This window comes from Babylonia areolata, chromosome 19, assembly GCF_041734735.1.
Source record: "Babylonia areolata isolate BAREFJ2019XMU chromosome 19, ASM4173473v1, whole genome shotgun sequence".
NCBI lineage: Eukaryota > Metazoa > Mollusca > Gastropoda > Neogastropoda > Buccinidae > Babylonia > Babylonia areolata.
The window spans coordinates 45,188,169-45,202,221 of record NC_134894.1 but is presented as its reverse complement, the minus strand read 5'-3'; the positions used below and the strand labels follow the sequence as shown (position 1 = coordinate 45,202,221).

Sequence of the window (14,053 nt, the reverse complement as noted above, 5' to 3'; positions counted from 1 at the left end):
CCATGCTGATGTGTTATAGCGTATATGGATTCGTCCAAACGCAGTGACGCCTCCACTGAGAAACTGAAACTGAAACGGAAACTCAGTACACGTCAGTACGTGACTGATCCCATCTTATTCATCCTATCTTATTCAGCATAGGTTTGTTCAAGTCAGTTTACTCGGATCCACCGAAAGGATCATCGGAAGATGCAGCACTCTGATGCCTAGTGAAATATACTTGTCAACTCAGTAGTGCCGGGTGAAGAGAATGAACAATGACATGGGAAAAACCCAGCTTTATCATGGTTTTGAATTACACAGAAGTTACATCACCTTTGTCAATCAGTGAAAATAGTCCGACTTATTCTCAGTAATATGCTTTTCAGTTTAGTTTATGATAATCAATGAGAAAACTTCCTGTTTACTATCGATAATGGTGTCGACATGATGTACATGACTCGATTTGTTGTTGTGAAGTTTTGATGGTGCTTTTGTCACACTAACACCTTTCCTGAAAAAAATAAATAGTGATCAAATATCAATTGAAGTATTTGACTAAGGAGGAGCCTCGTGTTCTGAAAATAGTTTTGCAAACAATACTAGAAACAAAACCTTAAAAATCTCGACCGAATCTCAGTTCTGTCGCCCGCCCATGTTTTTCTGTGCTCAACGGGCTTACAGTCGAGCTTTTATGGTGCTATGAAAAGTGCGAAATCTACCACAGATTGTTAAGAATATGTATGCTCGCCTTTTTAGTTCAGTTTAATTCTCAGTTGTGGCGAACTTAAAACAAAAACAAAACAACAACAATAATGATGATCATAATAATAATAACAGGTAAGCAGATGCATTCATTACCTACGAATGAGCACAGCAGATTTAAGCGTGACGGATCAAAGTTGTCACTGATTTTCATTGACAAACACATATTCAGATCAAAGTTCTTAACAGAACCTAAACACATAGACAGCAGACCTCTGTTATCTTCCTTTTCGCTGATCCCGATGGGTATCAACTGAACCTGTGTCCGTTTTGGACGGATCAATAATTAATCAGTTGACTCCATCATATGAATGTAAATTGCGGCGTGGTGTTTAAAGACCGATTGGCTCACGCCCTGGGGTCATATTGGGGTCAGGGTGGGGGTGGTGGGGGTGGGTGGGAAGGGGAGAGCAGTCATTAATTATATGTCAAGAGGAAGGACTGGAGATTTGAAGGGGAATCCCCCTCGATTCCCGAAACAGTGTTTCATTGGACCGAGAACTCCCTTTTGATTGGTTCCATGACATTGGGCATGCGCACTATAACATATCCGTTGTTTTTCTTTGCGAAGTAGACGACTTTCCGAACACGGTCAAACACCTCTTTGGACAAACAAGAAACTGCACGGAACATTGCTTTGTGGCTGTGAATTCTCTACGTGGATTAAAAATGTGAGTATCTTTATAAGTTTATTGTTCCGAAGGAATGCCTGTGTGGAAGAACGCGATATGTTTGGCGTCTTACTGCTGATAGTTCTTTCGATGGTTTTCGTTGTGTCCGTGAGAACCTCGATTGGCCCAATCCCTGTGAGGTCGGAAACAGGATGCAAGTTCACGGCACACTCACACTCACACTCATAGTCACTCCTGAATTTTACGCCCCCAACTGACGGGCCCTACTGACGCGGACCAAATATGTAACTAACAGCGACGCAGTATACTGTTTCAGACAATATTTAGGCGATAACAACAAGCTGTTGGGCTTCATAGCGTAAAGTGTGTCACTGCCCGTGTGATGGTGCACGCGCAGCGCAAAAGATCGACTGTATGATAATGATAGTGAACTGAACAGTTACTGGAGCGCGACTGTTTTCATTGTTTCGATGTCCTCCGCTTTTGTTAAGAGTCAAATACATGTATTGGGGCCACAGGGTGAAGTTACCGAATTTCGCCTTTTGCGTACGTATCATTTACAAATAATACATTTGAATTTGATCCTCACAATTATACTGATGTAACAAGGAAGATTCTCTCTCTCTCTCTCTCTCTCTCTCTCTCTCTCTCTCTCTCTCTTTCTCCTTCTCGTGTTTGCTCACTCAGTCCTTCACTCTTTGTCTTCACTTCATCTTTTTTTTTTTTATTCACATGTGTGACATCATGATCATGTCTGTGGGTTCACTTTTTCATTCTGATTCTGATTCTGATTTTTTTTTTTTTTTTAAGGGTTACCATATGATCAGTATCACAAGAGAACCAAAGTATCAAGAAAAGAGCATGTAAACTAACACTGTGGTGCTTATATATATATATATATACACACACACACACACACACACACACACACACACACATTAACAGATAGCCCCAGCTGGTTTTATTGCAGTTGTGTAAGGAAAGGAAATTTTCTTCTTCTTTTTTTTTTTCTTTCTTTCTTTTTCTTTTTTTCATTTTTTTATTTTTAAAGAAAATCAGGTTTCGGAACTCCAAACAAGTACACTGTATTTCTATTATTGCAAATAATTATTTTATTAGCCTATTAAATGCTGTTGAAAAAGTAAGTATACCTTATTCAGTTTTTCATAGTTCATTCTAGCCAGTTTGGTTTAAAAGTTCTTACAATATGAGATTTTCATTTGAGTATTGCCAAGCATTTAAAATTCCATTTTATAACTATATAAGATATCTTTGTTTCCCCATTGTTTTTACAGATTTAGCGAGAGGAACTGAAAACAGAAGATTGCTTTGACCTGAGCAGCTGTGAATGAACAGTGATTCAGACGTAACATTAACAGTAACTCCAGAGAGTGACTTGAAACCCACCGTCAGAAGAAAATTATTTTTAGAAATAATTTTGTGAGAATAAAATTATTTCTAAAAATAATTTTTTGAAAATGGAGACTGATCAGAGCTACAAGAGCAAGGTGGAACAGATGACGGTGCTTCTCAAGCACTACCAGAATGAACTGGAATCTCAGAAAGTTCGCAGAGATGGAGTGGAAACCGTCTCTCGACTCCTTGCCGAGTCCAGGCAGGAGAATGTCGCTCTGAAAAAGAATATGATTGCCATGGAAACGACAATGAAGAACCTGAAAAACCGCCTGGTTGCCAATGGTTTGTGTCCTGGCGTGGAGGCTGATGACAATGAGGTGATTGTCCCAGGCACGTCCAAGCAGACTCTTACCAACCTGGCAATGGAAAATAAAAGGCTGAGAAGTATGCTGCAGCATGACTCCAGCACCGAAAGTGTCAATGACAGTGACAGTCTACAGAAACCTGCAAAGGTTGGTTGTGAATTATACATTGATGAATTTGTTCAAATACTTCTATGGATTTGTTCTGGTAGATATTTTAGAAATAGGTTATGTATCAGTTTTAATACTATGAAGTGAAGTCTGTAGCTTACAAGTACACAAAATTGCTCACATCTGTATACACTTTTTAAACTCTGGTTTTGAGAATATGTCATATCTTATCAAAAATTTCCAAAAGAAATTTAGAATGGTGTAAATTGAATTAATCTTACTTTATTTATGCTCAGTATAACACCAAAAGCATTGATTGATTAAAACAGTGCATTTTCTTGCTGTGGCCATATTCCTGGAGTGATGCACTTTTACTTTCAGAATGATTAACTTCATTAAGATAGGAAATAAGTGAATCAATAAAAGGAGAAAAATAAATAAATATATGAATAAATATAAACAAAATCAAATTAAAAAGTCCTCTTCATTCCAATTTGTGAATAAAAAGTTTACCAAATAAAGTTGAAATATTGAATGACCAGTATTACGATTTTGATATATCAATAATTTTTAGATAATATAAAAGGGAAAAAAATTGTCAGTTTGATAGATTTTTTTTTTTTTTTTTTTTTTTTTTTTCAGATTACCGAAACTGAACAAGCTCTTCAGCAGACAGTCGACAAACTGCAGACAGAGAACAAGAGCATGAAGATGAAGCTGTCTGACCTGGAGAACCTCTACAGATCGTCCAACAACGAAAAAGATCGGCAGCTGATGCAACTCAAAGAGGAGGTCGAACAGCTGCAGCAAAGGTCAGGGGAGAAAACTGAGCCCCTCAAAGTGGGGACAGGGTTGCCTGCCCTGAAGGAACAGTTGAGGGCATTCATGGCACGCTGTGAGGACTTTGGAAGTGTCCTGGATCAGATGCAGGAAGCCTCCGAAGCAAAGGAAGAAGCTGGAGTGGAGCTCACACCAATTGTCAAGCAAGCAGTTGAGGTGTGTGTGAGTGTCTATGTATACTTTTGGATAAGTAACCATGAGTCTGTGTGCGTGTGTGTCCCTGTATACTTTTGGATAAGTAATCATTACTGTGTGTGTGTGTGTGTGTCTGTGTAAAAATCAAAATTGCATTCCAGCACAGTTTTCTGTGCATTGGAACATATTATTTGATGAAATCTGTTTGAGTATGTCTGTGTGAAAGTAAAATCTGGAGAAGCTACTTGAAGAAATTATAGATTTTCACTTTGCTAACAGAATATGTTCCCAATTACTTGGGATCCTGTTACTTGAGGATTTGTCCGTCCTGAAAGAAAAGAAGAAGAAACTTGGGTTGGACTTAAGATGTTAAATCAGCATATTTTCTTGATAAGTTGGTGATTTCCAGAACTTTAATTTTTGTGTTTTTGTTTCTCATGGATCTACAACAAGCATCTTTGAAAACATTACTTGTTTTGTCTCTCTGTAAACTTAAAGTTTTCTTTGCACTGATTTTAATAGGAGGAAATAGTGAAATATTTTCTCACGCGTTTCAGCGTGCGGATAGTGACAGTGTGGATGGTGTGGAGATCAAACAGGTGATGGAAGAAAAACAGAAACTGCAAGACAGAGTGGAAGAGGTAGGTTTTATGTAATTTGATGAATATTTATTTATTTCTTCTTTTTTTTCCTCAAAGAACAATCATGCAGTGTCTGTTACAATTATGTCATCGTTGTGTGTGTGTGTGTGAGTGTGTGTGCACTTTCAGAAGATGAGGTGGGACAGGGGATTTAAGTCAGTGTTAAGTTTTGTACTTGCGTTTTTGATTATTTAATTCAGTAAAAAAAAAAAAATTAAAAATGTTTATTCTAATTTTGAAAACTGTATTGAAATACTGATGTGCTGCTCCACAGAACTGAGCTTGGAATGTATTCTCAAACAGCTGGTTATTTTCAAAATCTTTTGGCCTTTTCAGTACATGTGTTGGCATAAGGCATTGGTATCTTGATCAAAGTCACTAATCACAGTCATGAGATGGCCATTAAGGCAGGGCTACAAACCACTTGCACATGCATACACACACGCATGCAAGCACATACACAAACGCACGCGCGCACACACACACATGCCACGTCCCCAAAATTTCAGTTTTAACCATCCATTTCTAACCACAGGTAACGAAAATGAACCAGCGATGGCAGGAGTTTTTCAACGAGCGAGAGCGCTACACCCAGTCCCTGGAGCAGAAAGTCCAGGAGTTGGAAGAGCGGCTGAAGGAAGCCATGCGCATGGGACCCACCCAGGAAATCAACCGACGCATCGAGCAAGTCCTGGAGAAATCCCAGAAGGAGATAGGACAGATGGATGAGCTGAGGCAAAAGGTACGCTACTCAGTTTCAGTTTGGAGGAGGTGTCAGAGGGTGCGGTCAGATCCATATGTACTCTACACATCTGCTTTAAAAAAGACAATAACAAAAAAAGAAAAAAAAAAGAAAACATCCCACAGCAGATGGCTGACTTTTGGATAAATCCAACATCCTGATCAGGTCTTAGGCTGTTCGTCCTGCCTCAAACATTCACTTGTTTCACAGAGTTTGAGACATGCTGAGAAACTCATAAACAGTATCAGTACCAAAAGATGATTTGATAATTATCTGCTAAAAAGGAAATTTTGCATGTCATGAAATAGTGTGAGGTTTTACTTTTTTTTTTAATTTGTTCTGCAAAGTCGGGCAGTCTTGGTTTTGAAGAAAGATGTATGGCTTATTCTGTCTTGTACCCAAGTACCCTGCGGCCGTAACTAATCGTGTTTAACAATACATCCAGTATGAATAAGCATGTACATCGGCGTTTTTAACTTTCAGGCAGAAGATGAGGTGCAGCGCCTGAGGCATGAAGTGGCCAGCAGGGACGGGCAAGTGGCCCAGCTTCAGAGCCAGGTGACCATCCTGTCCCAGGCCCCCAGGCAGCTCGGCTCGGCGGAGGCCAGCAGCACCATCGAGCACCTGAAGGCGCAGATCCAGGTGTGCACCGAGGACTTTGAGAAGGAGCGGCAGGACCGGCAGGTGGCGCTGCAGAAGGTCACCAGCCTGCAGGAGCAGAACGTTCAGCTGCGGAAAGTGGTGAGTTTTGGGGTCGTTAGTTGGGGCCGTCCTGTTCCCCAACCACACACACACACACACACACACACACACACACACACACACACACACACACACACACATACATACACGCGCGCGCGCGTGCGCTCTGCTCCCCCTTACCCCACCTGCTTCTCTTCCAACATCTCATTCCTTCATTTTTTTCGGGGCTTGAGCGACGAAGACCACTGATAGTGACGGGTGCAATAACTGAGTGGTTAAAGCATTAGCTCACTCAGTACGGTCAGTCCTCTCTTCTCCTCTACACAGACCCCTCGGATGCCCAGTGGTGTCTGAATGACCCAACCTTTAGCTTCCATCGTCAGAATTGTGGTATTCTTAGTCAACATTCACCTGTTCCGTATAAGAGCCTTCCGCTTGCAATATTTTGATGATGGTAATTGGGGTGAAACGCTGTTAACGTCGTCACTGCCGCCGTTCGTATGGAGAGAGTTAGAAGAGGATCAAATACGCTCATTAAAGATCGTGTAATCCATGTCAGAGTTTGGTGGGTTATGGAAACAAGAACATACCCAGCATGCACACCCTTGAAAACAGAGTATAGCTGACTGTGGTGGGGTAAATGAAATGGTCATACACATAAAATGTTAGATATCTATCTGAGTTTGTTCTTTAGTTTAGCGTCTTTTCACTATGAGTGATATTAGACGACTAAAAAAAAGGGGGGGGGGGGGAGAGGAAAACAGAAAAGGTAGAAAACTACCAAAAAATGCATAACTAACACGCAGTTACATTTAACAGTAACAATTCAATAATGATAATAATAATCACAAACCATTAACACAATTCTGAAGTACATTAAAGGAATGTAGAAATAGGGCTATGAACTAATGCCTGTGAAAGTTTGACCATAAGAACCTCATCAGAAATAACTTTCCAAAAATCATCTGCAGAGTAGTTATCTCTTTGAAATACTTGGGCAAGAAGGTACGTAACTGCTGACAGTAAAACAAACAATGATGCAAGCTGAACTGCTTACCACAGATGCATGTAGCATTTTTACTATACTTTGTCTTCAGCGCATCAAGTTTTATACGGAAGAAGGTAGAGGTTATTAATCTTGTATATGAAATCAACCCCATGCTAATTGTTCTAACAAAGTGTATGTCTCTTTTACGGAAAGACGGACATGTATTTTTGTCGATTTGTATGAATCTTGTGCTCCTCTTTTAGCTGCTTTATCAGCTGTTTTATTGCCAAGAATGCCCACATGAGAAGGCACCCAACAAAAACTGACCTCAGTCCCTTTAATCCTCAAATAATGTACCAAATGATTTGCCTCAATAACTAAATCAGGTCTTGTTTCAAGGCTGAATAATTCTAGAGCACAAAGTACTGACTTGGAATCAACAAAGAATGCTGTTTTCGACAAAACTATTTGATGGTTCACTAAGTAGTTCAGAGTTTGTATAATAGCAATTAGCTCAGCTGTGAATATGGAAAGATGTTTTCCAATAAAGTATGATTTTTCAACTTAAAAGGTAGGAATATAGAAAGCTTCACCAGCATTTTTGTCATCAAGAACAGATCCATCTGTAAATATATGGAGATGATACTGATATTTTTCTGTTATATGAATTCTGGCAGAACTTGTCGTGAAATTGATGTTTTCTTCCTTTTTTTTTCTTTTTTTTTTTTTTTTTTTGGTTTAGAATAACTGATATCAAAATCTGCTTTCAACATTTCCCAAAAAGGAACAGGAGTATGATGTGGTTTTGCAGCTAACTCTTTCATGTCTGTCTGAGTGTGTATGTGTGCGTGCCTGAAATCTGATTGAATGACACTGGAAACAAATGATGAGCACCCATTGGCAGTCTGCTCTACCCAGGTTGGCAGCCTGTTGTGCAAATGACCCCGAGTTAGTAAAGCGCTAAGAGCTTGGTCTCCAACAGAGGATAGGCACTATATACAAGTATCCTTATCAAATCAAATCAAAATCAAATGGTGTGATGCGGTGTGTTTTTCAGAACGCCCATCTTCAGACGCTGGTGCAGCAAAGCCAGCAGGTGGTGCAGCCTTCCACTCACATGGCCAGGCCCCCAGCACAGGAACACGGGCAGAGCAACGTGAGTGTCTGGCTGTCTGTCCATCTCTGTTTTCCACCTGCCTCTCTCTCTGTCTGTCTCTTGTCTGTCTCTGTCTCACTCTCTGTGTGTGGTAATTATCCATTAAAACATCTCTCTCTGTTTCTCTGTTTCAGTCTCTGTCTTTCTCTCACTCTCATCCCAATATACTGCTTTTTGCATTCGTCTGTGCTTTGTTGATATTTGGCCTGTCTTTTGTTCATGAATATTTAGATTCCTTTTTTGTTTCCTTTTCCTTTTTTGTTGTGTGCGTTCTTGTCATTTTCATTTGGGTTAAAAAAAAAAAAAAAATTTCAGATCTCAACAAATTGAGTGGTTCATTTCATAAGAAACTTTTTTTTAAATCCATTATTTGTACACGTAGATACATACATCCACAAAATGTATCAGCTGGTTTTCCAAACATATTTCTGCCACACCCAACCTTCACAACCCTTCTCACACCAAGTCCATCATAGATCTCCATGCTGCACACTTGCAGAGAAACAACAGAAAGGAAAAAAAGAAGAAGAAAAAAACACACAAAAACTATGTGTTAATTGTCCACAGCCCCACAACCTTCCACCACACAACCTCCAGCCGCGAGGAGCACACTTCCGCCCGTCCGGATTCGACTTTGAGTACGACTGTCCCCAAAGCCCTGAAAACAATGGCGGCTGGCGCGACTACCCTGATTTCGACTACGAGGTGCCCGGCAGCGAGCACTTGCAGCACACAGCAGGGCACCTGTCCATGCCCAGTGCTGCCACAGAGCTGATCGCGCGGGGGCCACTGCCAAGGCAGCCTCTGTCAGAGTCGGCCGTGGCGCCATCTGAGACACCAAAGCAAAACAACGTCCTCACCTGCCCAAAGTGCAACAAAGAGTTTTCAGAGGAGCGTCAGGGGGAGTTGTTGGCTCACATGGATGTTTGTTGGGAGTGAGCTGTGAGCGCTGTGGTGTGGTTGTTGGTGCGTGAGTGTGTGTGCGTGTCTGTTTTGTGTGCATCAGTAGGTAGTATTGTGGGTGTCTTTAAAAAAAATTATTTTAAAGAAATACGCATAAATGTGACTCGCATCTGCATATACATGTCTCTTTTTTCTTTCTTTGGGTTTTCCTTTGTTTTTTGCTCTCTTTTGGATAAGTTTCAGCCACCAATTTCTCATCTGTTCTTTTGATTAGAAAGAATTATCAGTCATACATATAGTAAGAAGAGATGAGTACAACTGCTTAATACAATTTTGTTCAGTTTGTAAGAAATAATGATTTCGAAGATTAACTGTTCCATCCCATCTGAGTTGGGTAATATAATTTAAGTATGATGGAAGTTATCTGGAAATACTGAGGATAAAGAAACCAAAATAATTTCTTTCTTTCTGATTTTGGACCAAGTACTTGTGACATAGTAATTCTTGAAAATTTCATCAGTTTCAGCTAAAAAGATCTCTTATAACCTTCCCAGTAATACAGAAGCGAAAATGTGTAACTTTTCAGTTCACATGAGGGGCGCATGCCTTGGTTTGCACTGGGTTGTCTGTGTGATGAATGTGCCACTGCATTTATAAGATTCCCCTTTCACATGGGGAAGGGGGAGTCATTTTTTCTTGTCCCAGGAATGGTGCAAGGGCAGAACACATTCCGCATGGAGGTGAGGAGGGCAGCCTCAGTTTGCATGGTTTGTGCATGCAGTCAAGGAATCTAAAATCATTAAGATTAGAACACTTATTCCATGCACTTTTGAATTATATCTTCTTTTTTTTAATCTTAAGAGATTTTTTATAATACTTAAGTTTGTTTTCTAAATTTTTGTTTTGTTTTGACAGTTGTGAAGTGGTTTGTGCTCATTCTCTGATTACTATATAATGACGATATATTCATGAATAAAGTAGATTGTTTACGGCCAGATGAAACATCTGGATTTTTATAACCACAGTTCTTTGAAATGGTAAAGGAAAAGAAAGTTGGCTGTTGATTCATAAATAATGATATGCCTTCACCCATGCTTCTTTCTTTAGAAAGAATTTCTCTTTTCGTTTGTGCGTTGAGACAAGTACATGTTTCTGGGTTTTTTGCTTTTGCAGTCTTATGAAAATAATGAATCGATACGTGGCGTGTAGTTTTCACACAAGATGAGAAAATGTAAATTAATGTTTCTATGATGAAAGTTATTTGAACACTTCAGTAGATGTCTCAAACATTTTGTTCTTTAACGAAAGTTTTGAGAATGATTGTTTTGAGACTTCTGGATATTGTTGATGTATTCCTCCACAAACATACACATGTATACAAACACACACACATTTTCTCCTTTATCTACCCACCTGCCTTCCTCTCCAACAAAGATGTGCCTTACATTTTTTTAAAAAGATTTTAATGGTAGTGTCAGTGGTTATTTGTGGAATGTTTCCTTGAATTTGAATCACATTTATTTTTAGGTTTTGCTGATGTTTCTTGCATACATAAAATATAGTTCCGTGACATGGTATGTATTGGCTTCATATATGGGGTGTTGTTTTTTTTAGATAAAATTGGGTACGGTATATGCTTATTTGGCAAAAATATATATTGTCAGGCATTAGATTTCTCAGGCTGTAATCTGAAATGAGACTTGCAAAAGATTTGGAAAGTGGCACAAATTTCAGACTGGAACAGAAAATTATAATCTCATCCCCGATTGTATTTGTATTTATAAAAATTCATTTGTTGTCATGGTTGTCACACTTTTTGCTTTTCTTTTTTGGTTTGTTCGTTGTTTTTTGCCTTTTGGTATATATAGCATTCAGTAATTTGCTGGTGGCAAATCTTTTTTTGTGCTATTGGATGATGAACAAGATGCTTTGCTGTGTTTTATAGCCAGAAATATGGACTGGAGAATGAGTGGTAGTTGGATTGTGCTGTGATAAGAGTGCATGTGAATCAGAGATGTCTTGTGCGGGTGCTCAGTAGCCAAACATATCCGTTTCTGTGATAAGTAATCAACTGATCCAGGAAAATGACTCTTGGAGTTGATGGTCATTTGGCATTTGGGGAAAATTGAGGGTTGAGTTTGTCTGAAATATATACAAGTAAGATTGATGTAAAGCTTATTTTCTGTGCTGTGTAAAATTGGAAAACCCTGGAAAGGAACACTGTTCAGTCGCGGTCTTTTCTCCTTTCTCCTGTACCCTTTTTCTGCTCATATGTACTTCTGCCTGCATGTATTGTTCAAGTATAATTCATATCAGAAATGTTCACTGCATTGAGAAGACCATACGAGGGTACAGCTGGTTGTTGAGAATTGGTCATAACTGTCAATGCAAGAGGTGCTTTACAATGTGCAAGATTGTTGTATAGTGTTTACATGTTACAGGTTTATGGTTTCCTTCAAGTAAGGACCTTGGTTGATAGTTTTCTTTCAAACAAGGATCTTGTTAAGTTTTCTTTCGAACAAGGACCATGGTTTATAGACTGTTTTTCAAAGAAGCATGTAAGCCCTCACTGAAGGTTGACAGAAGTGACAAATATAATTCTTTCCCGTTTTGAATCAGAAATCTTTTGTTCACAGGGAGATGCTGTTTAAACTAAAGGCAACAACTCCATCAAGTTCAAAGACTGTCTGTCACTATCAGGGTTAGGATTAGTTCAGTTTCAAATAATTTGCTGAAACTCACTTCTCCAGGTTTAAATTTTTTAATGTTCTGGATACCTATATTTAGTCTTTTTTTCAGCCCTGATATGGCTGTGTGGACTTTGGGCAATAAGCAACAAAAGTTAAAGAGAAGCAACAGTGTTAGTTTGCTGGGTACACAAGCACCAGTCTATTGAAGTTGTGAGTAAGAACACCAGTGGATTAAAAGCAAAACCATACCATGAACAGTTTTTGAAGCATGAGACTGTGTTGCTTAATAGTTCTGCCATCCCAGTCTGAAGTTTCTTCATCGATTTAGAGGCCAGCAGACTGAAAGTTGCACACACAAATGTTTTCCATGTTGTGAATCAGGTTGTTACCAATATAATTGTCATGTTCGTCAGTGCTTGCTTGGTTCAGGGGCATGTGCTTACCAGTGTTGTGGACTTAAATAATGGGGGTCACAGGTTTGCTGTATTCGGACAGTTGCAGTTTCTGAAATTTTGTTACTTTGCTGAGCAATTTTACTTTCCATGATGAGCTGATGAATCTTTGAGGGGATACTTTCAGAATGTTTTGTAAGTCACAAGCACACACTTATGTACGCAGAGGCTTACATACACTCATGTACACACACATGGGCACGCACGCACACACACACACACACATTGGAATTACCAGGATGTGAACTGTTGAGAGGCAGTAGTGATCTATCTGCATGGTAATTACCAGTGTGTGCTGACATGAAAGAAAAGAAATAAACTGATCACCAGCAGAGTCTACTCAGGTAATATACTCATCAGCAGAGATGCCATTGACAGCTGACGCGAATGACTTGACCACACTGTAAGATATGAATTATTTTCTTTCCTGGCATTTGGCAGTGTTAGAAAACATCTCATGCCTCCCCACACCCCTCTCCCCACTTGAATATGTGATACAATTCAAACAATATTATTGGCTTGGTCTTGTTCACCGTTTGCTATTATTCATCCTTTGATGTGACATGTCAGATATGTGATTAAATACTGTTTTAATTACACATTCTTAACTGTGACCCAACTAGTGCAGACTCCGGCAGGGGTCTGACATTCCTGTCCTGTGTGTGTATCTGAACCTCTGTCATGAATGAATTGTGAAGCACTATTTGGGCACTGTAAGACTTTTCACTGCCAAGGATCCACATACTATGCCCTCCATTTAAAGACTTCATTGAAGATGGAAAACCAAAATAAATAGATAAATAAAAATTCCAAAATCGACAAACTTCAAATAAAAGGGAAATACTGATGCTTGTTTTACAGCCATTGCCAAGGCAGTGGTCATTTTCCATAGACGAGTGTCATGGCCAGAACAGGATTGTTCAGGCAAAAAAAAACCTGTTGACATTATTGCAGTGCTATATAATTAGTTGTTTTAAAATCAGACTGGTATTTCTGGACGTACCTCCCTGATGTCATATGAAAACATTACACTATTTACAGCCTCCCTGATATCGTATGAAAGCATTCCAGCCCTTTGGATGAGAAAGACAACAACAACAGCAAAAAAGAAAAACAAGGTGGTTGCACTGAAAAGCAACAACAGCAATCTATTCCAAGGTCATACTCAGCCATAAAATGGAAATGGCTTTTGTTTGAAATAACTGAAAACCTGAGAATATAAAACATTTGATATTTATTCAAGATCTCAGCATCAGCAATCTTATCTCCCAGATGCTGCTGTGTAAATTGCTGTTGACAAAAATGGGGAAAGGAAGGAGATAAGGTGAGTTGGGGAATCAGATTTTGGGGTGGGGGACGGAATTGATATAATACAGTTGATTTTACTGATTTTGTGTTGAACTGTATAATATAAAAGGACCGCCTGTCTTGGCTTTATTTTTCTAGTCATAAGAAAAGCTGATTATTTGTGGACAAAATGAGAAATGCATTTCTGGAAGATAGCTGTGGGTGACAACGAATATCATTAAAGTGAAATATATATATATATCATACTGCCTTTTGATCTGATTGTGTGGAAGTTTGTGTGTTTCCAGGTTG

The 14,053-nt window shown here is 39.2% G+C and overlaps 1 protein-coding gene across 2 annotated transcripts; it reads left to right on the top strand.

Annotated features, from left to right (window-relative positions):
- The first annotated feature begins 1,296 nt into the window (after nucleotides 1–1,296).
- LOC143293759 (uncharacterized) lies at nucleotides 1,297–14,003 on the top strand. 2 transcript variants are annotated; one of them, XM_076604973.1, is made up of 8 exons: nucleotides 1,297–1,415; nucleotides 2,672–3,244; nucleotides 3,848–4,201; nucleotides 4,738–4,821; nucleotides 5,357–5,563; nucleotides 6,047–6,304; nucleotides 8,311–8,409; nucleotides 8,977–14,003. In XM_076604973.1, the coding sequence occupies exons 2-8, from the start codon at nucleotides 2,855–2,857 to the stop codon at nucleotides 9,346–9,348; spliced, it is 1,764 nt and encodes a 587-aa protein (XP_076461088.1). In that variant the 5' UTR covers nucleotides 1,297–1,415; nucleotides 2,672–2,854; the 3' UTR covers nucleotides 9,349–14,003. The 2 variants fall into 2 exon arrangements, with proteins under 2 accessions (XP_076461088.1, XP_076461089.1); XM_076604974.1 differs by lacking the exon at nucleotides 1,297–1,415 and adding an exon at nucleotides 1,638–1,922.
- The last annotated feature ends 50 nt before the right edge of the window (nucleotides 14,004–14,053 follow it).